General features: G+C 34.8%; 1 protein-coding gene across 1 annotated transcript; it reads left to right on the top strand.

Annotated features, from left to right (window-relative positions):
- Window positions 1–3,284: 3,284 nt before the first annotated feature.
- Window positions 3,285–25,174, top strand: LOC117102191 (tubby-related protein 4-like). Its single transcript, XM_033242408.1, has 13 exons — window positions 3,285–3,469; window positions 5,892–6,217; window positions 7,625–7,753; window positions 8,530–8,691; window positions 13,287–13,470; window positions 15,304–15,432; window positions 16,514–16,647; window positions 17,518–17,742; window positions 18,228–18,468; window positions 19,176–19,315; window positions 20,105–20,333; window positions 21,613–22,640; window positions 23,502–25,174. The coding sequence occupies exons 2-13, from the start codon at window positions 5,966–5,968 to the stop codon at window positions 23,616–23,618; spliced, it is 2,970 nt and encodes a 989-aa protein (XP_033098299.1). The 5' UTR covers window positions 3,285–3,469; window positions 5,892–5,965; the 3' UTR covers window positions 23,619–25,174.
- Window positions 25,175–26,539: the final 1,365 nt, after the last annotated feature.

Below are 26,539 nucleotides of genomic sequence, written 5' to 3'. Positions count from 1 at the left end.
CTCCTAAATGATAACCTGCTAAACTCAGGTTTTTCATTCTATTCACTTGTTCAACCTAAAGCTCTATTCACACTATAACATTTTATGTGACAAATTTGTGTGATGTCCCTATATACAGTATGGACATGATGATGTCACATCATCATCATAGAGCCTCACAGTCAACTCCTAAATGATAACCTGCAAAACTCAGGTTTTTCATTCTATTCACTGTTTGAACCTATAATAGCTCTGTCCACACTATCAAATTTGTGTGATGTGCCCATATATGGGCATGATGATGTCATACAGTATTACACCCAAATATGGGCATATCACATTTATTTGTCACATAAAATTTTTTAGTGTGGGATGAGCTTTAAACGGTGTCAGTCGATGATTGAGTATCGGTAAGTTTAATAAAGAAAACTACTGGAAGTTGTTTTGTATGTGCTACCTTTGTGCAGTTCTTCTGTCATTTATAAAGCTTTGCAAGTTCTCCTAGAAAGTAGTGGAATAGAGAGAGCTCGTATCATACTCACAGGCAGTCACACAATGACTCGCACAGTGACGGTTGAAATGTGTAGGCTGCCATCGCCTGATGATTAGTGCCTAAAATTTTTTACAAAAACGTAAATAGAATAATGACGTATTGAATATTGTATATTTTCAGTAAATTTCAGCCACTCCCAAGTTTCTTTCCTATTCGTCCTTCCTTTTACATTATTTTTATTCTTAACAGACTACTTACTCATACATTCATTCATTCGGTACACATACATTCATTCATTCAGTACACATATATTCAGTTTATATTTATTTAGTTTTATTTATTATTTATTTCCTTATCTTTTTGGGCTGATCTTTATGTATACATTGTGTCTATAGTTAACATATTTCAATCGTTATTCAATTTGAAGTCTGAGATCAATGTCCTGGTTTTCCACTCTAGAGTTGCTCTCAGATAAGCTTATCTTCGTAAGACTTCTACGAAAGGATACATTGTTTGAAGCAAGAAATCAAGTTGCCCTTATCCAGTATTGTTCGTGCATATTAATCGGCTTGAAATTTTCCCTACAGAACTGACACAAAGCCCACACGGATCATTCCTAGATGCTGTAAATTATGTACAAATCCTATACAGATCACACACAAATCCCACAGCACCACTCACATTCCACACAAATCAAGATCCCAAACAGATCACAAACAGATTTTCGCACAGAGCCTACAGAGATCCGTTACAGATTCCTGTAGTTCCCACACAGATAAATACAGATCCAAGACAGGAACCTACATAGGTCCCGATTATACACCGATAGCCCTGTTACTAAGACTCGGCATGTATCTCGCACATATCTAAAAAATCCCTGATGGAGCTTAAAGCCGGTCTCCTGAGGAAATTTTTTTAATGTTGTAAAACTGGTTTTTCTAAGACTCAAAAATGGGGTTTGACGAAAAACTCGTGAACGGTTAATGAGGTGCCAGTATAGATTTTTGAATATTTAAAAACTGGGGGGAAACCTACTAGAGGAAAAGGTACTAAACGAACAAGTTGAATATTTGAGGTGGTTGTGGCAGGGATTAGGGAAACTCTAGACTTGAAAAAATGTTTTCAAAGTGCTTTAATATACTGTAACAGTAAGACATAGGCCTACAATTTTAAATATAAATATTTTTTGTGAAAGTATAAAAACGTAGTGGCTGGGTAAGTACCAAACCCACCACAGATTCATCATCATGTCACTTACAGATGAGTTGTATTAATTATTACTGCTTTAAGTATAATGGGTGGGTGGGGAAAAATTTAGCTTAGGGGAAATGGCAACCCGCGGCCCCCTCCCCTTAGGTACGCGCCTGCCCTGGATCCCACAAATATCTCGTAATATTACAGGAGTCATTGCGCACTCTCTCTCCCTCTCTCTCTCTCTCTCTCTCTCTCTTCTCACACACACACACATCCTTCACAGAGCACTCGAATTCCGCCAGATCCCAATCTCACACAATTTACAATATTCTCAAGCAGATCGCAAAATTGTCTTACACAGACCTCATACAGATCCCACCACACACCGCACGGATTACACATACACCCCCAAAAATCAACCGGAGGTTCCATCTTGGTGCCGTATTCGAATGTCTAGGAGTCGGATACAAAATGGTTTGTGGGAGATACCAACAATTTCAAAATGTTTGAATTAAAACCTTCAAAAATATGATTCTGGTTGATACAAATATTTTAGAGGTCTTAGTCAAAGTTACTAATTTAGGCCAAATTAAAATACTAGGCTCTATTTCAGTCATAAAAATATAGGGCATATATGTTAAATTTTCCGGGGTGGGGATAAAGTCTATTTTATCCCACACCCCTTTAAATCCGCTACTGATGTTTCAGCAGAGCCGCTCCTTGGTCAACCTTGAAATATGATTATTATTGAAAATATAATGTTCATTTCTCATGCCGCCGTAGTCAATAATCTGGACTTCACTTGTTATTTGATTGGTTAATTGTTGCTTTACTTTGGGCCCCGTATTGATCATACGAACTTTTTTTTTTTTGTTTTTTTTTTTTTGTTTTTTTGTTTTTTTTTTGTTTTTGCAAATGAAATCATTTTATTTATTACATTTTGGATGAATGAGATAATAGCTTAATAGTATAATAATGGTTGGATTTATATAGCGCTTTACGTCAGTCTCAAAGCGCTCGAGGCGTGTAATAGGAACTCAATCAAGAAATAAAATTAACTTTAAATATTATACTATCTTCCAAATCTACTGTATATAAACCCAATAAATAGAACAAAGAGTTGTTTAGAGTTCGTCTATTTTAATAGGTTATTACCCTTCAACTTGAAGTTAGAACAAGAAAATGTTTTGCATATAGGAGGTCTACTCTTAAATTCCTGGGGGGGGGGGTGGATAAAAGGTTGGTTACGCCCCATATTCCCAGTTTTTAAATATTCAAAAATCTGTATCTCATAAACCGCTTCTGAGTTTTACGTCATATATGCTTTTTTGTCTTTAAAATTCAGTGTGACAGGTATCAAATTCCTATTAATTTCCGCTTTGAAGGGAATACGAACCTCTCACTCGGCAAGTAAGTATTCGATTAGCAACTCTCCCCGACCCCTGACAGAAACATCCTGAATCCGGTATTTATTTGATATTAATAAGCCACCTACTTGAAAATACTGTACTTGGTATTACATAGTATCAAAGTCTGGATAGAGAAAGATGTTTAGGAGAGTTGATTCGCTATAGGGGGCGCTCTACTAGCGAAGGCCATTTATCGCACATTTAATTTCTATTTGCTGTACACTACTGAAATTATCAATTAATTGTACGTATCCCATGTCTTTGTTTTGTAATCGAAGGACGCTTGCTGAAGACTGGGCGTAGGCAGGCTTATGGCCACATTCATTAATAATGTTTGGTTTCATGATGGTTAAAATCGTATGAATCTCAGTACATAGTAGGAGAGATAAAGACGGTACTGACTAAGTATATTATTGATTATTTTAATGGATCGTAGGCCTAGCGTAGGCTTTCGGCCTGGATAGGCCTAGCCTCCACACTTAGATGTAGGGCTGGCGAGTCGCAGTGCTGCTGCTAGGACCGCTAACAGACCTTGCTAGGCCTTAGAGTAACTCTGATCTAAAGTAGGGAAGAGGAAAGGCCTATCTATCTGTGCCTAGCCATCATACTCTTTGCATGTATGTAGGCCTAACCTGCTTCAACCAGTAGCAGTAGTAGTAAATTAGGTTAAGGCCTAGGCTAGGCAATAGTATAATAGTAGGCTAATGCTTATCTTCTTACATGGATGGATGCATATTTTTGTTTTAATTTAGGCCTAGGGCCCTAGGCCTAACCTAACCAGCTATAATTCAATTATTATTTAATATTACAATTGGTTTTGTGTCTACTGCCCACTTCTATGGTAGACACAAAGGCAGGGTTTAATTAAACTGGCCAAAAAAATATTTAGCAATTTGGCTAATTTGGTATGAAAATAATTAGCCAAATAGAAATTTGATTAGCCAAAAACAAAAGAATTTTATAAGCAATGATATCTTAAATTCCATCTGATTTTTGGATAATTTTAAGTAAAAATATTTAGCAAAACTCAGCTTTTAGTAGGATTATTCTATTCTTTTTTTCTTTTGGTATAAAACACAAAAATACAAACTGGCAGCAAGAGCTGAAATAAGTTGCATTACAAAAAAGATTTGGCTAATTTGGCTAACACTGGTAAATAATTTGAAAGGTCATGTTAACTTGACCTCGTAATAAGGTTACTTTTTGTTCCTGTAGGCCTATGTCCCGAGGGGAGCGTGCATTCCCAATTTAATGGCAACAATGAGGCAAATACCAGTTTGAGTGAATATAAATTTTGAGCAAATTTTACTATCTGCAGGTACCACTTTGAACTCTAGCAAGAACAACATCTAACAAATTAATCAGACATTTAAAACAAATCAAAATTTAAAAAGTGAAAATAAATTCAAATTATTAAAACAAAAAACATTGACAGAAAAAGCACTTGAACTAGAACAAGAAACATCTAAAGCCAGACTCCAGAGGAAAAGAAAATGTTGATATTTTATACAACAGATTTTTTTTATAAGACACCTTTAAAAGAAAAAGCATATTTGACAGAAAACATAGGAATGGTTAATGAGATAAAGGGTTTTTAATATTTAAAAAACTGGGGGAAAAGGTGAAGAAAAGTGTGGTTTCCCCCCTTTTCACCCAGTTTTTAAAAATTAAAAAAACCCGTATCTCATTATTAACCTTTCCTAAGGTTTTTGTCATAATATGCTTTTTATGTCTTACAAAAATCTGTTGTACAACATATCAAAAATTGTTTTTCCTCTGGCGTCTGACTTTAATGGAAAATTAAATAAAAAACATCAACAACAATTTAAAAACATATTTGGTGTATGTAATTATGGTGTGTGTGTGTGGTGTTGTACCGAGTTTGCAAACAAGCAAACTCAAAACTGTGCACATGTTGGTTCTGAATGTTGGTATTTAATATAGCTAGTTTTTGATAGGTTGTTTATCCTTAAATACATTTTTTTTTAAATGAATATTAAAGGCAAATGGGATTTAAATCAAATAAAGTTAAATCCCAGAGTCTGGTTTTTTCAGAGATAGATTAGAATCACTTGATTTGCCCTAAAATTTTACCAACAAATTTAATAACCACTGCTGTGTATTCTATCAATATCCTTGCACAGGATCCAGATTCAGATTCAATTATTTTGTTGAATATGGAAATAGCAGTGAGTACATTTTGAATCATTCACATTTCATAAACATTTGTTTCACATAAAATACAGGTTAAAATGGCAAGTGAAATATTAAACTTAACTCCAAACACACAAAATAAAATTATTAAGCATTATCATAATACAAAAAGATAGTATTTATATTAAAATGTTTAAATAAAGATTCTAGTAAAAAAATTGTTCAAATAATTAAAGAATAAAATATAAAAATAGTACAGTGAGGTATTTCTTAACCCTAAATCTTATTTTTATGTAATTAATTAATTTGTTTTCATCGGTCATTTATACATCATTCAAACCTTAATTCCCTTCTAATTACTACACGATCTAATTGTGTACACATCAACAAATATTGTAGTAATATTTTTCTAGATGAACTTGTGGTACTAAAGGTAAGCTAGTCAATGCGTATGCCTCATTATAATAAGCATCCGCCTTTGGAATCATACCATGATTTGAATAATTTAATAATGTTTATGATTTTTTAATGTTTTGGTTTCTGTTTTAAAATTACAGTATTCATTTTCCCTAACGTATAAGATTGCTTGTAAATTGAAACAGTGTGACAATTATTGTTTTCTCAGAAATTAAAGTATGGTTTTTTTTTTCCTTTTCATGCAGGACGAAGAACAAAATGGATCAATAAATCCATAATTTCATAAAAAAAATCTGTATTCCAATGAGGTTTGTACAGCATGTATGCAGTATTGGAACAAAACCCAGCATCCAGAAGTGATTGCTGCATTCGATCCCTATGCTGGAAGGGTTCCGTTCCTACCAGTGAAAAAGACAAGACGCACGTACGGAAACGATGTGTATCGGAAGGATGGCTGGCTAGCGGCAATGTCAAAGGGATAATCGGGGCCACATTCACAACTAGTCATTGCAAGAAATCATACAACTCTCCATCTAGGACGAATTTTAATCTTAGAGGGCACAATAGTGAGGTAAGTATTTTGACATGCACAGATTTTCTAATCTATTCTACAGTACTCCTCTTTATTATTTAGCAGATAAAAAGTGCCAGCACCCTATAATTTCACCTCAAAACCCACAGCAAGTATTATTAACTCTCCAAACCCGAAGAGACAAGAAAATTCTCAAATGAAGCAATAGTGAAAACCTAAAAATGGAATAAAAAAGTTCAGAAAGAGAGAAAAATATCTCAGAAAACAAATTAATGAAGTCTCAAAGAGAGCAACAGATATAGAAGAGCAGACATGAAAAGGAAGATTGTTCCACCCACATGAGTGGAACAATGCCTGAAGAAGACATGTTGTTGATACATTTTACTTTTGTAGGAGTCGTACAATACAGTAGCAATAGAAAACCAATAGTGGGTGGTAGACATTTTAAAGGTGGGTGGATGATAACGTTGGTAAACTCAAAGAAAATAAGTGGTGTTTTAAGTATGGGTAATGGTGGGTGGGGTCCATGAAATTAGCTTTAGGTAGATTAGGTAGAAAACCTCAAGGCTTGGTGGCCCTGCCCACCATAACTACATCCATTGGAAAGGTTTGTTGTGGTTTAGGCTTAACAGAGAGGTTACAGTTTTTTAATCATATGTTTCATTCTACATGAGGTCTTTGAGCAACATACTTAATCTACAGTACTTTTGTTTATTCACACAATTCACATGTGAAAGATTTGGAATTAATCCAGTTTTGTAATTAGCAGACTAGTAATACTCTCCAGGGAACTTGAAAGAAGTTAAAGGTTAATTTATACTCTAAACAATTCAAGAAACAAATGTCAATAGATGATTGCAATACAGTGAAATTATTAACATTAAATTGTTAGTATTTAGCATACAGTAATAAACATGGGTAATCCTGTATAGAAGATATTTATTTTGAAGAAAACAATAAAGTGAGAGCATCAGTGTGCCTGGTGTTGGCAGATACTGCAAGGTTATTCAGAACCACATTGTCCTAATATGTATACATACAGTATCATTATTATTATGTATTAATTAATACTGGATGTTTTATATACGATTCCTGAAATATGGTGCGTGTCATGCCAAAACCTGCATCAGTGACAAAAATGAGAAAATTTACATTTTAATATCATATTATTCTCCACATTATAAGCTTTAAAATGACAGGTCATTTTGCTAGAATCCACTTACTATTTGCCAAAGTTATGAGTAAAACTATTACAGCATCTCTGTACTAATATTATATACAATACTGCTACATTCTTATGCTTCTGAGTTGAGCATTTAGCAACAGTACACTGGTTTTCATATGGCAAGCCTCATAGGAAAGGTGATTCAACAACATTAAAAACTAAAACACAGTGATACCGTGTTGTAGAATTGTTTTGCAATAAAATATATATTTGATTTCCAGGTGGTACTAGTGCGTTGGAATGAACCATTTCAAAAATTGGCAACTTGCGACAGCGAAGGCATCATCTTTGTATGGATTAAATATGAAGGAAGATGGTCAATAGAACTAGTCAATGACCGTGCATGTCAGGTAATAATGAGATAGTCTTCAGTCTTTGAATATGAAGGAATGGTCAATACAACTAGTCATTGACCAGATGTATGTATAGGCAAAAAAAAAGCTGATTACTAGTGTCACACCCCACCCTCATCAAATTTTGGAGCCTCATGAAAAAATTAACTGTTTGCTATTTAAAAAAAGCAATAATTTTCAATGGAAAATAAAAATAATGATGATCTGAAAGATTGTTTTCAAAACATAAGAAGAGGGGAAAAAATATATGGCAGAATTAATTTTACTTCTTTCATAGACAAAAATCAATCTTTTTTATTAAATAATAAAGATTGCTTTTTGTCTATGAAAGAAGTAAAATGAATTTTATCAGCCTGTTTACCATAAGATAGTAAATAGTAAATATCCTCACCAAAAAATAATTTCAAGTTCTGTACATGAAACTAATAATTAATTTTATTTGGCCTAATGTAATGTTATTGTAATCTCATTCAGTGAATATGAAAGATGTTGACTAGTTTAACTGGTCAATGACTGTTACTGATCAATGACTGTTAAGGCTTTTCCATCACTATAATGGTAAAAGCTGCTGATCAATAGAACTGGTCAATGACCGTACATGTTAATAGTAAGTAGCACTGTTATAGCTTCTTCATCTTTTTAAGTAAAAGAATAATTCTTTATTTGTTCTCATTCAACTTGGAAAGTGGAAATGCAGCGCCACCAACTTTAATGAACACACAAGATCAGTTTTCAGACATTACATTGTAAAGCTGTGTATTATTTTTACGCAGGTCAGTGACTTTGCATGGACTCATGATGGACGAACCGCCTTGATTTGCTATAAAGATGGATTTGTATTGGTAGGCTCGGTTGCAGGTCAGCGCTACTGGTCATCGATGCTGCAGCTGGACGGCCGACTTACCTGCGGAACATGGTCACCAGATGACAAACAGGTACAGGTTAACTTTATTTGTTTTATGTATCCAATAATTACAATAAATAATTTTCCGAGTTTTGAGTTCGCCGAAAAACATCAATACATCAAATGGTTAAAAGTTTAAGCTGCAATTAGTTATGTAAAAGTGCTTCCTTACATCATTACACCAACTTTCATAATTTTCTAATAAACACATTGTAATGCTATGTCCTCGCTCAAGTTTTATGTGACAAATACCTTTGATTTGCCCATATATGGGTATGATATGACATCATTATGCCTATGCCCATATATGAGCAAATCACACATATATAATATGTAATATATATAGTAATTTTTCCTATTTTATGTTTCTTTTATACTTCTGTTTCTCTTTCGGTTTGGAGAGCCACTTGACAGTATTTAAGTATCCTGTCTTCCTGAGTTTGAAACTGTTTTGTGTATTCAAATTAGACAAAATAAATGAAATGAAATATCCCTATGGCGGGAGAGCTTTTGCTGTGGCAGAACTCCATACCTATCCCCACCAGACATTGTGTTACTTTAAACTCTTAAGACCAAGCTAAAGACCTTCCGTTTCCATCAAGTTTTTCATTAATTTAACATTATCCTTTTTCTGTTTTTATGTACAGCGCATTGAGAACTTGCTTACATGCGCTATATACTACAAGAATGAACTATATTATGCTAGTAAATTGATAGTTTGGGTGGGCATGCCATGCAGATTGTACTCCACAAGAGGTAGTTTAGAAAGTATGGTACATACTCCAAGTATTGAAATACATGCCATCGTGTTGGGATTCTATATTTCGACATTAATTATGTCATCATCAGGAATGTTGATAGTATGTTTGTCAATTTATTTCTGATAAAGTGGTTGTACCATATATACAGCACTGAAATGCAGGTCTACCTCCAGTTAAAGAAAACTCTTGTGACTGCAGTTTCCATGGTCTTTAAGCAGCTTTGGTCTATAATTAGAATTAAAAAGTTATCATAAAATACATTGTGAATTTGCGACCACAAAGCAGTTGGTCTTTAATTGAAGGTGTTTTTAATTATAGAGAGACCTGTAGTACTTGTTAAATATTTGGGGAGTTTGTTCCATTAATACATCAAGTTTGTCCAGTATTCTTTTCATGCAAATTTCAAAGCATGAAATGCTTTTACTTTCATTCATATGGTTCACTTAACAAGAGATCAATTATTTAACCTTTGATTAATTATTTATAAAGTCGGTAGTAAAAGAATACATGCTTCATTTGACAACATTGTCATTGTGAACACTGAATAACATAATAGATTGACATATAACATTGCTTATTAGTGTTAATGTATTGGAACCATTAGGGAAGGATTTAAATTAAAGTTCGTTCATTCATTAACCTTCCAACGATTCCCTTTTTTGATGATTTTTCATGTGTTTTCATGTCTGTTTTAAAATTCTTAGATTTTTTATTGACATTTTAAATAGTTTTTGATGGTTTTTATGTAACATTTATACTGCACTTCAATAAATTGTATAAAATAATATGCAATTTGGCCCTAACCAAAATATGATATGTGATCAAGGGTTAATTGAAATAAATTATTATTATTATTATTATTATTATTATTATTATTATTATTATTATTATTATTAATTGCTTACCATGAATGCTTAGCTATAGACAGTATAGGTTTTCATTTCACCTAACTTCTTCCCAACTATAATTTTCTGGTGGGGTTTATTTCTATTTCTTATTTTACAGAAAATAATACTGTATTATACTTTATATATTATTTGGGCCATGGGCCTATATGATTAATAAATGTTCCTTTGACTTATTTCATTCAAGGAAGAAAAAGATGTATGAGCAAATAATATGTGTGTTAATATATTACAGTAGCTATTTGTTTAGGAAATTTGTCTGTGCATATTAGTTACTGTGCAAATTAATATTTACCTACTGTAGTTATGAAACTATTTTGGAAAAATATAATCAATAAGACAATGACAGCTGATAGCGCCTAGAGTGTACACTGCAGGTTTTCTTGCAGAAAATGAGATTTCCTTCTGTATTGTCTGATTTTTAGCATTTTCCTGTATGCCCATATTCAAAAAGCTAATAGTTTTATGTAAATTTATGTTCGAGACTGTCCCTGCATGGATTATAATTCAGAATCCTTTCCACTTAGCCAAATTCTTCCATTAATTAATTAAATTCATGCAGAATGTATAAACATCAAGTTTGTCAGTGAATTAGGACTAAGAAAATACATTGATGACATAGTATCTGATGATTCAGCAATCCTAATGTTGCTAAGGAGAATATTATAATAATAATAATTTATGATATATGATGGGGATGATTATACAGTTATTTATTTTTTGAATAAAATGTGGCAGATTATAGAGTAGAACCCCTATTAAGGTTACATGTACACCTTCGGGACCATAAAAAGTGTCCCCTTAATAGGGTTAGTGTCCCTATTCAGGGAACACTAACCAAAAACGTGAAATTGTCCCTTAATAGCTGTTTTTGGTTTTCATTGTACATGAAACGATATCATACCTCCTTTATAATTTTATTTTTATTGACATACAGTAAGAATGAGTTACAGTAGAAATAGAACTATAGCAATAATTTGCAATACAACAATTCATTTATAATTATTATATGAAACCAGCAGAAATGTAATTACAACAACAGTAGTTGAAAAACAAAGAACAAGAAAACCCCATGGTTAAGGGTCAAATATTGGTTTATAGGAGGGCAGAGAATTTTGGTTTGATATTATTTATTGCTCAAAAGGTGTCAAAATGTAAAGTTGAATGATCGTTATTTTGAGACTGCTGTAATTCTTGTGATACATGGAAAAATAATTAAGTATTTAACCATTTGGCACAAATGAAAGTGTCTTTTTCCCCTTAATAGAGGTTGGCTGGAGTGTTAAAAGATATATTTCTCCTTGTTTTACAGAAAAGTGTCCCTGTAATACTAGGAGTGTTTCTACTGTAATAACAATGATAAAACAATAACATTATAATGAAAATACATCAATATGATATGAAGGTCAAAAATGTGTTGTTTTGCTCAAGTGCAATGATAGTATGGCATTAAGTATGGTCAAATGGGAATTTTTGTTTATTGTACACCTAGGTATATTTTAAAGTCTGTGTTGTCAAACATGACTCACCCCCATGTATTTTGGTTGGAACAATGGTAACCACAGTATCAAAATAGAGATTGAGAGTTGGTTTTTATGTATGCACCTTATTTTAAAAAAACAAAATAAGCCAACCGTAGATTTAAAAAATATAATATAGAGTAGGCATTTATATAGTGCTTTAGGGCCTGTTTCTGCTGCTAGAAAATACCTGTATAATACAGGTATTCTAAAATACCGGTATTTTTTTTTCGCAGTAGAAACGGGCCATCCTAAGAAATACAGGTATTTCTGTACCGCTTAAAAAATCGCTATTGATTGAGGGTACGTACTGGTATTCAGGAATGTGTAATGGTATTCAGCTGCAACACAAAATACCTGTATTGGTGACCCCCGGAATGACCCCGATACGACATTTTTCTCTCTGCTAGCCTAGCCAGTGTGTAGGCGCGCGAAGGTACAAAATTCTGTCTGTGGGACTAGTGAAAAGATGTGGACTGAAGAGATAACTCGTTTTTTGGTTCTAGCGTGGGGCAAAGAAAAGATTAATGGGAAGTTCAGTGGCACAAAATGTACCTAGCTCTATCGTCGTCGATGATGTTAGCCGTGCCCAGTACCATTGCTAGGGTTGTCAGCAATCGCCTTCTTTGCCTTTCCAAAATCCATATAAGCTTTCGATATCTTGGCGGTTCGGAATAATGGACCGAACAGTTACCATGCTGATGACCATTTGCTAGCATCGACAAAATTACCGATACTAAAATGATAATATTTTTTAGCTGTATCGCTAGCATCTTCGAATTTTCCCGCAGTTACGGCGGAGTTGTTGTTGATAGTATCGTCAAAGGTCAATTCAAACTTCCGCTTCGCGAATGGCCTTTTGGGTAACAATATTCCGTCGTGTTTTTGACAGAAACCAGACACGACCACCCATTAGAATAAGCACAGATCGGCAGTTGAAATGGGGTTAGGATTTCGGTACCGGTATTATACAGGTATTTTGGATACCTGTATTATTCCTGTATTTTTGGGATTTGCAGCAGAAACATGACCATAGATACCTCCGCCAAAGGAGGATGTATAATAATATTCACCTGTCTGTTTGTCAGTCTGTCTTTCTGTCTACTAAGATTACACATAAATATTACACAAAATAAAATGAATGGACCTTCATAAAATCTAGTGGAATGGTACATACACTAAATAAAGAGATAATTGAATTTATTGAAATAAAGGTCGAAGGACAAGGTCAAGGTCACAGAAATCTGATTTAAAAAAATAATGAAATATGGCCCACCGGCCTGATTATTGTACAGTATTCAGGCATATGGCGGGCGTATGCACTCTATGGAGTTTAGAATATATTGTGTTTACAGTATAAGCTGAACCTATTCAAGATTGATATGCTTTGATTTTGTTGTACATATTTTATCAGGTTATATACATTGCTCTTCCCTACAGGTTATTCTTGGTACAAACAGTGGTCAAGTTATGATTATGGACATTCATGGCGCTGTTGTTCTTCAGTCAATGCTTTGCGAGAACCGTGAAATTAGGACAATTATGTGGTCGGTTGAAAAGTTCCGCATGATAAACGTCATTGAAGACACGGAAGATAAACCAGAACGAAGAAGGAAAAAAAATAGTGAGTACAAATAACCTATTGCCTTAATAAGCTATTAATTTTGTATGATTTTCATAAATAATCCAGTGTATAAGATGGAGGCCTGAAATGTAATACCTGACGCACTTACACACGACAAAATCTTACTTATTACACTTGGTAAATGTCACTGGCACTTGACCCGTATTGGGGGGGGGTGCAAGAGGTGCACACGTACCCCTTCAAATTGGAAAATCTCAACATTTTTTTTAAGACAGTGAATCATATAAATATAGCATAGATAGTCCTACTATGTGTGCACTTTTCACAGATTACGAGGCTGGAATTGGTCTGAAGGCTTCCGAATCTAATACCTAAGCTTTGATCTTACCTTTTCTGTTTCCTTGAACCTTGTGAATATTTAAGGCAATAACCCAGGTGGTCATATTTGCACAACCTGCACCCCTACCCCACCACCCCCTCAAAATCGTAATCCTGGATACTGTCCTGGGTCATTTTAATCTTGCTAAATGTTAGTACAATCTTGATTTTTAGCCCACTTATGAGAGCGAGTTTATGGTGTCACATGCAGAAAAAAAAGGACAATTCATTTGTTATCAGAGGATTCATTTCTTACTGTCATTTTTGTGTATTGAGGAAGAAGGTGTAGAAATTAAAAGTATGATATGCTTTTTTGGTGAAATATGATTTGGAAATCAGTAAAATTTTTATTTCGCATATATAATGGTTTCTCAATCAAGTATATAATGGTTTCTCAATGAAATTAATAATATAATTGGAGGATTATTTATACTTCAAATAAAGTGCAACATGATTTCTGTGGAAATTTAATCCCCAAATGACCCAAAGTACAAATTAACAGACAACAATCCAGTGTGTTTAACCTCAAAATATCTGTTTTGTTTTGACCTAGAATGTGACCCTAAATGACATTGTTAATGTTTATCACCAGATGAGGCTTCTCTTAAACATTTTTGGTTGTTAGAGCAACATTGAGACTCTCCCTGTTAATTGATGGCACTTGTTTTAAATCCAGTTAGGCTTAGGTCTAGGTCTGTCATTCATCTTCAAATTAATATTGAATTTTGTTAACTCATAATCTATACGATGGGATGAGTTGTTTTAACATGTATGCATTTTGTTAAGGAGTGGATTTAGGGAGGGGGCACGGCAACTGACGTCCAGTATTTTGTAGCAGAATAAAATATAAAATGGCATACGAATATTAAATTGTAATAGCATGTACTGAACATGGATCATACCATTATTGGATACAGATACTTATTTTATCTGTATAATTTTATTAAGGTATAAAACACAAAACAAAACAACAGCCAAAGGCTGAAAACGTTTGTTTACAATCAGCAAATAAAGACAACTTAGGAAAACAGATCAGGTGGAAAAATATGTATCAAAATATCAAAACATTCAAATAACAAAATCAGAATTGTTATTTATATCATATTTCAAAAATATATATAATTATATTACATCTAAGCCTATATGAAATCCGTGCTGCCTCGATTAAAATATTTGGAGTCCTCCCTTGCTGTTTGATCAGTTTATTATTAGACTGCATTATTTTCAAGTCTGGCTTTTGAGGCAAAACAATTTTTGATACAACAGGGGGAAAAAAGGAGTATTTTTAAATATTCAAAATTCTGTATTTCATTAAGTGTTCATGAGTTTTTGGTCAAACACACTTTTTGTGGCTTAGGAAAATCCGTTGTGCAACATACGTATCAACAATTTTTCCCCCTCCTGGAGCCTGATTTTAACACTGAAAATAACATGAGAAAAACATGCTTCGAGACAAGATGAAAATGATATTTATCCCTTATGACATATTTATAGATGTTGCCAAGCGCAGAAGCAGTAGGAAGCATCTATCAGTCATGGCTGTTGATATTGGGAATGGAGAAATTCAATTGATGAAATCTCATGAAGATATCACGCCTATTTTGATAAAAACTGGAATGAAAGGTAAGACTGATGATAGTGGTGTACTTAGTGGGAAGACCCCCCCTTTCCATTCAAAAGCCACTTGAACACCCACATTAGATTTTTTTGGACCCTTGTGAAAACGCAAGAATCAAGAGGGCCCTTGAATTTTAGATTTTTTTTTTTATTTAAAAAAGGAAAATTACATTCAAATTTATATCAAATTTAGCTGTTCCATTATCATAAAATTTAGTGCAAACTTTCATCTATAAAAGTCTGTCCATCGGCCCCACTCTATTTTGAATTTATGGATCTACACTGGATCAACTTAGTTATCAACTCATCATCGTCGGCATTAATATCATAATCATCATCATTACATCGTAATTATCATCATCACCCTCATCACTATGAGAGTGTTCTCCCTAGCATCATGGGCAAGCGTCATGGTAAGTGTCCACCATAGTTGGGACTGACACAAGGTATTTTTAATAATTAGGAGGCATTGAAATGTCCTAAATTGCACCTTAGACTATATAAAAGCCGGGAACAGTTAAGTAATTTAAATGTTCCCTGATAAAAGCATCATGGAAGATGTTCCAAGCATCATGGCCAACTGTCAAGCATCATGGGGAAAGTCCCAAGCATCATGGTACCATGATGCTTCAAGGGCCTGGGGAGAACACTGTATGATGATGATGATGATAATCAGCATTGCCATCATCATCATCATTATCCTCACCTTGTATTGAATTCTTGGATCCGTCACTGGCATCAACATCATCATAATTATATCATCATTATCATTACCATCATAATTATCATATTATGCCCATCACCACGATGATGATGATAATTAACGTTGCCATCATCATCATCATCATCATCATTATCCTCACCTTGTATTGAATTCTTGGATCCGTCACTGGCATCAACATCATAATTATATCATCATCATCATTACCATCATAATTATATTATGCCCATCACCACGGTGATGATGATAATTAATGTTGCCATCATCATTGTCATTATCCTCACAGTCATCATCATTAACATCTCCTTCACCACCACTGTTATAAATAGTTAGGAAATATCTTCACTGTTTTACTTTTTTTCCAAGATAATGTAATGGAATGGAGCAACTGTGGGTCATTCCTCGCCGTAGGAGGAGTAATGGAATCTAATGGGAATAGCGTGGTTCAGTTCTATAATGTTCATGGTCATATACGATTCTCACTGGATGTCAGCTCACAGGTATTATACCCCTTAATTATTTCTTGTTATCCTTAATTCAATTTAAATTTTTAATTCAATTTACAATTATAAAATAACAATTTTTGAATGGTCAGACATGGGGCACCACAAGTTATTGTTAGCCTAATAATGATGATGATGTTGTTAACATAAAATTCAACTAAACCTACAAATATAGCTTGCCGAGTCAAATGGCTGAGCAGTTAAGGCAGGGCCGCCGCAACCGTCAGTTATTACAGCTGGTTCAAACGGCATCGCTCGCCTATGGCTCTGGAGGTGAAGCAAGTCTTCTCGGATAATTACTATAAACCTTTAAAAGCCCAGTGTGCAATTCGCTCGTGTGCACTATATAGAACCCAGTACATCTTTTGAGATGAGTAGGGGGTTACCCTGGTGTACTGATCTATACAGCCCCTGTCAGGTGTGGACAGATGGGAGTAGCTGGTACCAGTTTACCAGCAAATCAGACACTTAGGCTACGTTCGACTTGGAGATAAGCCAGGCTTGAGTTAAGCCTGGCTGCCCAGCTTAACTTTGGCAGGCATTAAGACTAGCCGGATTAGCCAGGATTTTCATAATAATGAACCGTAAAAAGGAAACATGTTTCAAAACATTGCTCGCGAAACGTACGCTCGATTGAATGCTGATTGGTCATTTTGTTACTGCAAGACCCCCCTCAATGATTAAAGCCCAGCTTAGAAAAGTTAACACTGTGGCACGCCAGGCCAAGTTATTATAAGAACATAGCCCAGCTTGAGATAAGCCACCTTAAGCAATAGAAGCAAAACAAATGGGGAAAAAATAAAAAAACAAAAATATTAATCAGTGTTTTGTATTAACTCAATGTGGATTGTTTTTACACCCTTTTAGAATCCTCTCTCGGCCTTAACTTGGGGTCATGATGATAAACGCATTTTCGTGGCATGCGGTGCTCTTCTCCATGTTGCGTGGGTAGAGAAACAGATAGCGCCATTACAGATTTTATGTAGAGAAGCGGTTGTATCAATTATGAAGGAGGAGAAGGCAGTCAACAGCCTGACATTACCTGGAAGGCTTAAACATTTCGTTTCTGAGAGATATTTCAGTACAGTAAAGGTTAGTGTATGTTGCGTATATATGGAGTGTCTCTTAGGTTCTCTATGATTTTAACTTACAGAATATAATATATGAATCTAAACTTATAAATTCTACCTGTCATGCTGTCATATTATGAAATACACCAACTTGCGAGTTGTATGTGTTCCTCAGAAATATGTAGCCACATCAAGCCCAGTGTAAAAAGAGTTGGTGCAATGAATAACTCATGTTAATATATTATGAAATTATAAAACATTGTATAGAGATGAACAGTGGACCTTTTTGCTAAGCCCTGCCCCTCGGACATTGTTGCTATGGGTCCCACAAAATGGTAGTGTAAATGTGCAGAAACACATGTTTGTTGGACACGCATGTATTCCTTGCAGTGTTCTGATTGGTTAGTTGTTAATCTTGATTGGCACTCTGGAGAGATCCATTACCTTTGGTGGAAGGGTATTTCTGTCAGTATCATTAATATAACTAACTGCTCTATGTGGTTTTAGGGATGTATTCCAGATCCGTGTAAACTTCGTGAATTCATAAGTCGACCACCCCCCAGTAATGAACGTCTGCATTGTACAATGGTTAAAACCGGAGAGGAGACGAGCAACTCAAATCCCTGTTACACACTCTTCTTGGAATACCTTGGCGGCTTGGTGCCTCTTCTAAAAGGGAGAAGAATCAGCAAACTTTGTACCGAATTTGTTATTTATGATCCGAAAGTTAACAATGAGATGAAGATTTGTAAGTTTTATGCACAGTATGCAACTTAGCTTAGATTTTAAAAATTGGCGTAGTTATAATTATTTAAGCAAAATATTAGTTTCTCATATATGCTTGCTGCTTTTTTATTTGCTGCCATTTTACCATTTTTTCATTTCATAAAAAAACATTGCTGCAATTTTACACTATTTTTTTGAATAGTTTATTTGTCTTCTTCTGCATATGTAATCCAATGATTCCATTACCAACAATATTACCAGCACATAACTTAATGTTATGGCAGTGATATTCAGACAGAGTAGAAAAGTACTGTAGTGGAATAAAATCTATTTTTTAACCATATCAGAGGCGGATTTCCCCCCCACCCCTAAATTTTTGAAAATTAAAACGAAATAGAGAAAAACCTTACATCAAAATCTGAAGTCTTTGAGTGCCATCTGGACATTGAGAGGGGCCATGGGCATAAAAATGTGTACCATAACCCCAACTGAGGTGGTCTGGATCCTCCATTCGTAAAAGTTGCTTCCTGGGTAAAGGTTACTCCCTGGGCTGGTCCCTTCCTCTATTTTTTGAATTTTAGAATATTTCTAGAAGTCACTATGTTAATATAATCAGAATAATAATAAAGTGTAAATTATGTATTAATATTGGTTCAAGCCATGACGTTAATATTGTCATGGTAATAAATGTGTATGTTAAGTTAATGTGTTGATTTGTTATTTCCATAGCCAATGAGGAGCAAGGCTATGTGAATGACAAGGTAGTAAGCAGTTCTTGCTTTCAAACGACTGATGAGCAAAAACATCTTCAGACCAATGGAAGTCTAGATGATAATTATGACAATCTCTTTATAGACAATCTTCCTCAGGTTAGTTTTTATGGTGTTAGGCTCTTATGGAACAGAGTATCATGATAAAGTGTCTTTAAATTTAAAAATTATCACTTTAGTTTGTAAATGGAATATCTGTTCTAACATTTTTAGACTCGTATGTAATAACTATAATAAAAATGACATCTTATAAGGCGCACATATCCATCTCAGAGAGCTGCTCAAAAATATAAAAATACAAATAAAAACAAATAAAAATACAAATTAAAACAAGTGCAAGATCTCCAGGGGTCATCCATCCATCCATCACTGCCCTGCCTCGTTCCTAAACCTCTACCTAGGTGGCTTGTGTGTAGTAAAGTGTTGGAGCAAAGAAAATATGGACTGCTGCTGCTAGGAAGTTAATCATTGATCTTCATAGTACAGATCCAAAGCTTTGCCAGCTGAGGCAAACCAAAACCGTTTGTAGTGTAGTACATTCTATGTTAAAGGCGAATGGGACAAAACCTTATCACTCACATATAAAGCAATATTATATTGAGTATATAAAGCCAAGCCAAAGAAAAAAAAAACCAAAAAAAATAACAACTGAACAAAGTATAAAAATGCTGCCATTATTTCAAGTGAAATATGTAGATATAGACTGCCCCTTACATGGATATGCGCACTAGTCCACACATCGAGAGCCATCAGCATTATACTTAATGATACTGGTGCTATACAAATCTACACTATTATTATTATTATTATTATTATTATTATTATTATTATTGTTATTTATTAGATGACGATTATAATTCAATAAACTATATTACTTATTTATTGAAGCATGAAAAATTAGTTGAAGTGACATCTAACATATGGGGCACCAAGTTCAAGATCCATGGGGTAGCTTCCTTTCTGCCTGCCAACATGGGCCAAGTTAACTACAAGACTAGTCTACTGCATCTGCAGCCTAGGCAGATGAGTATTGCATTGGTGCAGTTAACCGATCAACTTCAATATAGTTCAGACACGTCATTGAATTTAAACTCATTTAGCGATGATGAGGATTCAGGTAATTATTAATAATTTTATATTATTTTAGTCACAAATACAAAAAAATAATATTATTTTCAAATTACAGGATGCACCTGTTCATTTATGTATTTGTTTCATTTCATTGATATGTGGTAAAAATTATTTGGCTATTTAAAATCATGTAAAAGGGCGACTTATTCAGTTTTAAGCATCAATCGCACTGGATTAAATTTTGGGAATATGTAACTGTCATCACGGTAAACATTTCTAGGGTAAATGTTACCGTTAATCGCACTTGGACTTTTCAACTCAGTTAGTTTTCCCGAGTAGGTTAAAATTAACTGTTGGTGGCGGTACATTTTGACCCGTAACATGTCCCGTACTGACATGACCTACAGCTTTCTGATCCCTTGATCTGTTTCGCACACTGATTTGCACATACTTTCTAGCTAGTTCTTACCGAAATGAACAATGAGGCTCGGAGTCGGTTAATTTAACCGACCACCTGTGGCTGTTCGCATAGGATTTTCCAGGCCGGTCAAATTCCTGGGTAAATTTCACTCCCGAAAACTAACCGGCGGCGACAGTCAAGTTAACCGAGCGGGACTATCAGCACTGGATTTTTTCGGTCAAACCTACCGACAAGACGGTTACTTTCACTGAAATAAATCCAGTGCGATTGAGGCTTTAGGGAGCTGTCTGACTCAAACGTAGAACGAATTCACCTAGCTGTGACTGTCATCGCATACGTTCTACACTGTACTGTAATGAATACAACACGTACACACAGAGATATCACAAATGCGAAGACTGGCATACCAATGTTTAATACAGTACAGTCCTTGTTCTGACCTGAACATAGATTTCGGCCGACACTGTTCCATACATTGTTTGCGGGAGAGAATCACACAATGTTCAGATATGTGCAGTTAAATTAATATGATGTCATTTCGTTCTACATTCTACGTCGTTGCAAATCGAAAGCTCCTTATAATTAGGCCCTTGAAAATATAATAACAGTAGAACTGTTATATCAAATAAACAACTGGATGAAACTATTTAAATATATAACACGCATTCAGATTTTGACTGTTTTAAATATCCTTTACCTTTAGTATTTTTCATAATTGTTTAGATGCATTTATTATTGATTTTCACATGTTTTGAAAGATATAGAGAAATAAACTGTCAAGCTTTTTTTTATAAAAGTGAAGATGATTTTATGTGTTTTGATAATCAATCAATAAATCAAATAAACATTTATTTCTTGCAAAAAAAAAAAAATCTTACAATAACATGTTTTTTTTTTCATTTAGATGATGCTAATGATAAAATTGACCCTAAAACCTGGCAACCACCTCTGAAAGAAGTGACAGTTGCCCCAGCCAACAATTTTAATAAGAGTAGGATTACGAAACAAGTTGAATCAACGGGTAAAGAGGAGAAACACCAATCTCCTCTTCAGGCGTATCATGATTATGAAGTAGATGGTAATGGTCATTGTGTAAATCAAGGATTAATGCCAAAGAATGTTGATAAATCATTGTATATTAAACAAGGTGCAATACCAAAAGGGTTAGGATCTAGCCACGTCAATTCAAATCATGTTTTAAATACAGCAGCTTTTCTAAGTGACGGCGATGAACTGATCGAAAATGGCGCACATGCGGAATTTTCGAATCTAGGCTTGGAGGACAGCGATTGTGAGGAGAGGTGGGCGCAAGCAAAAACAAAAAATAATGTTAAGGGATTAGATCCTCAAATGTGTACTACTAATGGACCTCGGAATTCATCTCATAAACATAAAAAAATTTGTCAAAATCAGGCGTCAGAATCAAGTAATCTTGCACCGGAAGAACTCAATTTTCCAGCTTCAGATTCCGGTGCCTACGATCAGGTTGAGATTGATGTCACAGAAACGGAACGGCTGATTTCCAATGGGCATACCGGATCGGCTGTAGCAAAGCAAAAGTATCCCATTCCATTTAGAAATCCAAAGGCTGGCGACGTTATTGCAAATAATGTTAGGGTACGGGCACCGTTACAGGCAACGCATGTTGACGATTCTCATAAACCAGTTGAAATGAACGTAAAAATGCAACAGCCAATGCCGAAAAACGTTGGCGAAATGAACGGTGTACAGATTGTCGATGGCAATGCTGCTAAGGTTAGTAAAAAGGCGAAATTGATGCAGGAGTATTCGTTAAGCAAAGCCGAAGTACACTTCATGCACAACAAAGCGCCCCTCTGGAATGAGAATACTCAGGTTTATCAGCTCGATTTCGGTGGCAGGGTAACGCAAGAATCCGCAAAGAACTTCCAAGTTGAGCACAACGGGAAACAGGTAATCAATCAAATTTTGTTTTTTCCGTTTACATTTTAAAAATGTGAAACACCCAGCAGAAACCAATTTAAGGTGTGGGTTACATATGAAAGTTAGAGAAAAATAATTTTTTAAATAATTAGATAATAAAAAGAAAAGAAATCAAGGATATATGTTTTAGATTATAATTGTATTGGACCTACTCATGTGAATTGGATGGCCATTGTTATGAATTATACTCTAGTCTCTTTGTTAAATATAACTTCCTTTATGATTTCTTTGAGGAATTTGATCACTTCCTGCTACTCTTAGCTCTCTAGTTTTGTGTAAACTTAAATATTGTACTATTACTGAAAAAAAAAACACAGATTGAATATTCATAATAAAAGAAATATTTATGTATACTGTAATTTTCAAGTTATTTTAGATTTTATAACCGTTTGTGTACTTCAGAAATAATGTATCTACAGTAGTTAAAAGTAGACCAGTCTAAGCTCACTATTTGCCAAAAACTACTTGCTTGTCAATCATTATAATTTCATTTACATAAACAAAATTTGAAAGTGGGTCTTTGAGTTGATTTAATGTAATTTTGTTTATTTCATCAAACAAAACGATAACAATACAAACAATAACAATACTGTACTAACAACAGGTCACTGTTCCCTGCTAACAATAATAAAATAAATAATACAAACAATAACATTACAAACAATGACAATACAAAAAATAACAATTATTATGGGATAAACAAAATGCAAACTTAATTGCTGTATAAAGTTTCTCAGCAGATTTAGAGTAAAATATTTGAAATATATATATATGTTCCATAAGAACACAATTATTATTAAAAGTAAATGTTTTTTTGGTTTTTTTTTACAGGTGCTGCAATTTGGCCGTATTGATGGACATGCCTACACGTTGGATTTCCAGTATCCCTTCTCCTCAATACAAGCATTTGCTGTTGCCTTGGCAAATATAACTCAAAGGCTGAAGTAACAGCAGATCTGATAAAATTTAAAGTGCATATACTGGACATGATGTAGCTCTTTCCCTGACATTTGTACAATATTTCTATTTCCATAGTACTCCGATATATGATATATATTTTTATATGTTTAATAGAATGTCATGTTTAATGAATTTAGTGAAAATAGTAAGAATTATGTGGTAAAATTGTGACCACTGGGGTACATTGTTTCTATCAGAATAAAGCATTATTCGGGGGATAGGCTGGCTTCATCCTGGGGAAGGTGGGTAGGGGGTGGGGGTGGAGGAAATTGAGAATGCAGAACAGGGAGTGGTGTGAAAATTGAGAATGTGGAAATAAATCCCTATTCCAATAAAAACTTATGGTTATTTTTAGTATTTGAACTCAGTGGAACTAACTTGCTGCCATGGGAAAGTGGGGTTCTACCCCTTTCCCCCTCCCCCAGCCTATGCCTGAGTTGTAATTTGGGTAAAATTTCATCAGATTATTTAATGTCCTATTTGCATGTTGATGTTATGATGTCATATATTACTGCACACAGGTTTTAAAGTACTGTACAGCAATTTATTATTTTTTTAAACCAGTATTGTATTCATGATAAAAGTGTCTATATGTGATGCTTTATAATTTATACCATTGTGAGACTGCACTATGTAAGTCACATAATGAGAATAATACCCGATTTAAGCCACATTTACACTGGACATAATTACTACACGACAACATATCATCGTGTAGTTTGTATTCTTCAACACTGCCCACATATGTATTGCGTCGTCGTGTCGTAATCGTGTCTTGTTAATGTGGCTTCACATGAGAAATGTTAAGCCATGTCCAGACTAACAAATTTTATTTGACAAAAACATATGACCGTATATAGGCACATCATGACCATAAATAGGCACATCATGACTATATATGAGCATAGAAAATTGTCATGGAAATTTGACAACCTAGACAGCTTTAATCTCAGTCCACAGTATCACATTTTATGCGACAAATTTTTGATGTGCCCTTATATGGGCATGATGATGTCATATTACATTCAAATATGGGCATATCACATTTATTTGTCCCAATAGATTTGATAGTGTGGACAGAGTTTATGCGGATTACATTTTAACAAAAATTAACAACGCAATCCTGGCGTCACCCCTGCTGGTAAACTGTTGGTGTGAAAATCAAGATACTTTCACATTCGAAGTTGGATGGATGGGTGGATGGATTATTTTCGGTGTAAACACCAAGGATAATCCACGAAAGTCTGAAGAAGTTTTATTTCCAGTGAGAGATTACGATGGGAATTAAACCGGGGACCAAGAGATCTCCACAGTTCAGTGCACACTCATTGGCTGCCACCAGTTAAGCCGACTGAGCTAAGCTGCTCTCTTTCTTGCTTGGCAGTGATTTAGGTAGAAATATCTCCAGCAACATTTAGCATGCGTTCCATGTAATAATTTTTCTAGTGTGAATTTGGTATAATTTATAGAGCATCACGCAAGACGTATGTCACTCACTGTTGAATGAGAGAGTCAATAAAGTCACCAATATTCAATATACTGTACAATTTGTAAAATGAAAGTTTTCAGTCAGAAGTTTAGGCTACAAGAATGAAGTTTGTATAATGGGTACGTTTTAGATATTGTGCCATTTTCCCCCCATATATGACATTAATTCCATGTGACTTTTGAAGATGTTAATGGGTTCTTAATCAATCACGTTTGCTTGCATATTTTTCCCAGATGTTACTACTCTCTTTGGAAATCTCAGGTGATGTTTCATGTTGCTTCTCATTTTGAAAAAAAAGTACTCTTTATCCCCTTGAAATCTTTTTCAATTTAATTATTTCAATTAGGTCACCGTAAATTCTTCTAATATCGGGCAAGGTTGCGAGGAAAAGAATGTTTAATCTGTCTTCACATGTATGTGAACAAATACCAGAAACCAACATTAATTACTGCACTTTCTAAATTACATATTTTAATAATAATAATAATAATAATAATAATGTCATTTTGTTAGGCGCACGTATACATCCCTAGTAGGGGTGCTTGCGGCGCCTTTTTCCACCTGCCGAGTGTACATGTAGCCATTTTCCGCATTATTATGTGAATTAATTAATTAAATTATTTATTTACTCATTAACGTATATTTATTTGTGTCGGACCAGACAGGATGGGAAAGATAGGCAAAATAAGATGCAACTACTCTTCGGGGTCGCCATCCATCACCACCCTGGCGCAATCCCGGACCTCTGTCTAGGTGGCTCGAACAAAGGAACGGGAAACACATTTGCCCTGCCACAGACGACCGGGTGCTCAGGAGTTGTAATCGAGACAGTGGCCCCAAAAATTAAATGCCGGCCTGTGAGAGACGGGGAAAAGCAGTTATTGAGTTGATTCAAAGTGAGAAATAAAAAGAAAAGATTTAAGTTCAGACTTGAATTCTGAGAGTGAAGTCAAATTTCGAACGTCGAATGGGAGCTGGTTCCAGACTTTTCCAGCTGCAAATTTAAAAGCCCTTGATCCTCGGTGATTATTGATTCTGTATTCTTTATTTTTTGTCCGACTATAGATTGTAATTGTGTATAGAAGTCTTTAATACTTCTTTGGTTGCTGTGAAACAGGTCAAAGGGGGCCCCCCCCCAATTGGACAGAGCTCGTCGGGCAATCAGAGCATAAACAATATATAAACAGGCCCACATCAAGCAACTACATGTCTGTCGGTCTGAGAGTGCCATTTCCGGCTAACCAGAGGTTGCTATTCTTTAAAAAAAATCTTATTAGGGAGGGGGAACCCCCTCTCAACTCCTTCCCCCATCTCGGGCATACGATCTCAAGTTCCCCCCCTGTCGGACAGCTTAGCTCCCCTCCCCAGAAAATACATCCTAGACCCGCCAATACCCTGCACCTTCTGACGACAAAAGTAA

Source organism: Anneissia japonica, unplaced genomic scaffold (assembly GCF_011630105.1).
Source record: "Anneissia japonica isolate Jap-2015-1 unplaced genomic scaffold, ASM1163010v1 scaffold9445_len72108_cov174, whole genome shotgun sequence".
Taxonomy (NCBI): domain Eukaryota; kingdom Metazoa; phylum Echinodermata; class Crinoidea; order Comatulida; family Comatulidae; genus Anneissia; species Anneissia japonica.
The sequence above is the reverse complement of the archived record's forward strand: the minus strand, read 5'-3'. Positions and strand labels throughout refer to the sequence as shown.

What these genes read in the sequence shown, in the direction of transcription:
- LOC117102191 (XM_033242408.1), top strand. Translation starts at nt 5,966, where the DNA reads ATGTATGCAGTATTGGAACAAAACCCAGCATCCAGAAGTGATTGCTGC. An exon ending in TTAGAGGGCACAATAGTGAG is followed by an intron (nt 6,218 to 7,624) that starts GTAAGTATTTTG and finishes TTTGATTTCCAG; the next exon opens with GTGGTACTAGTGCGTTGGAA. An exon ending in GATATTTCAGTACAGTAAAG is followed by an intron (nt 17,743 to 18,227) that starts GTTAGTGTATGT and finishes ATGTGGTTTTAG; the next exon opens with GGATGTATTCCAGATCCGTG.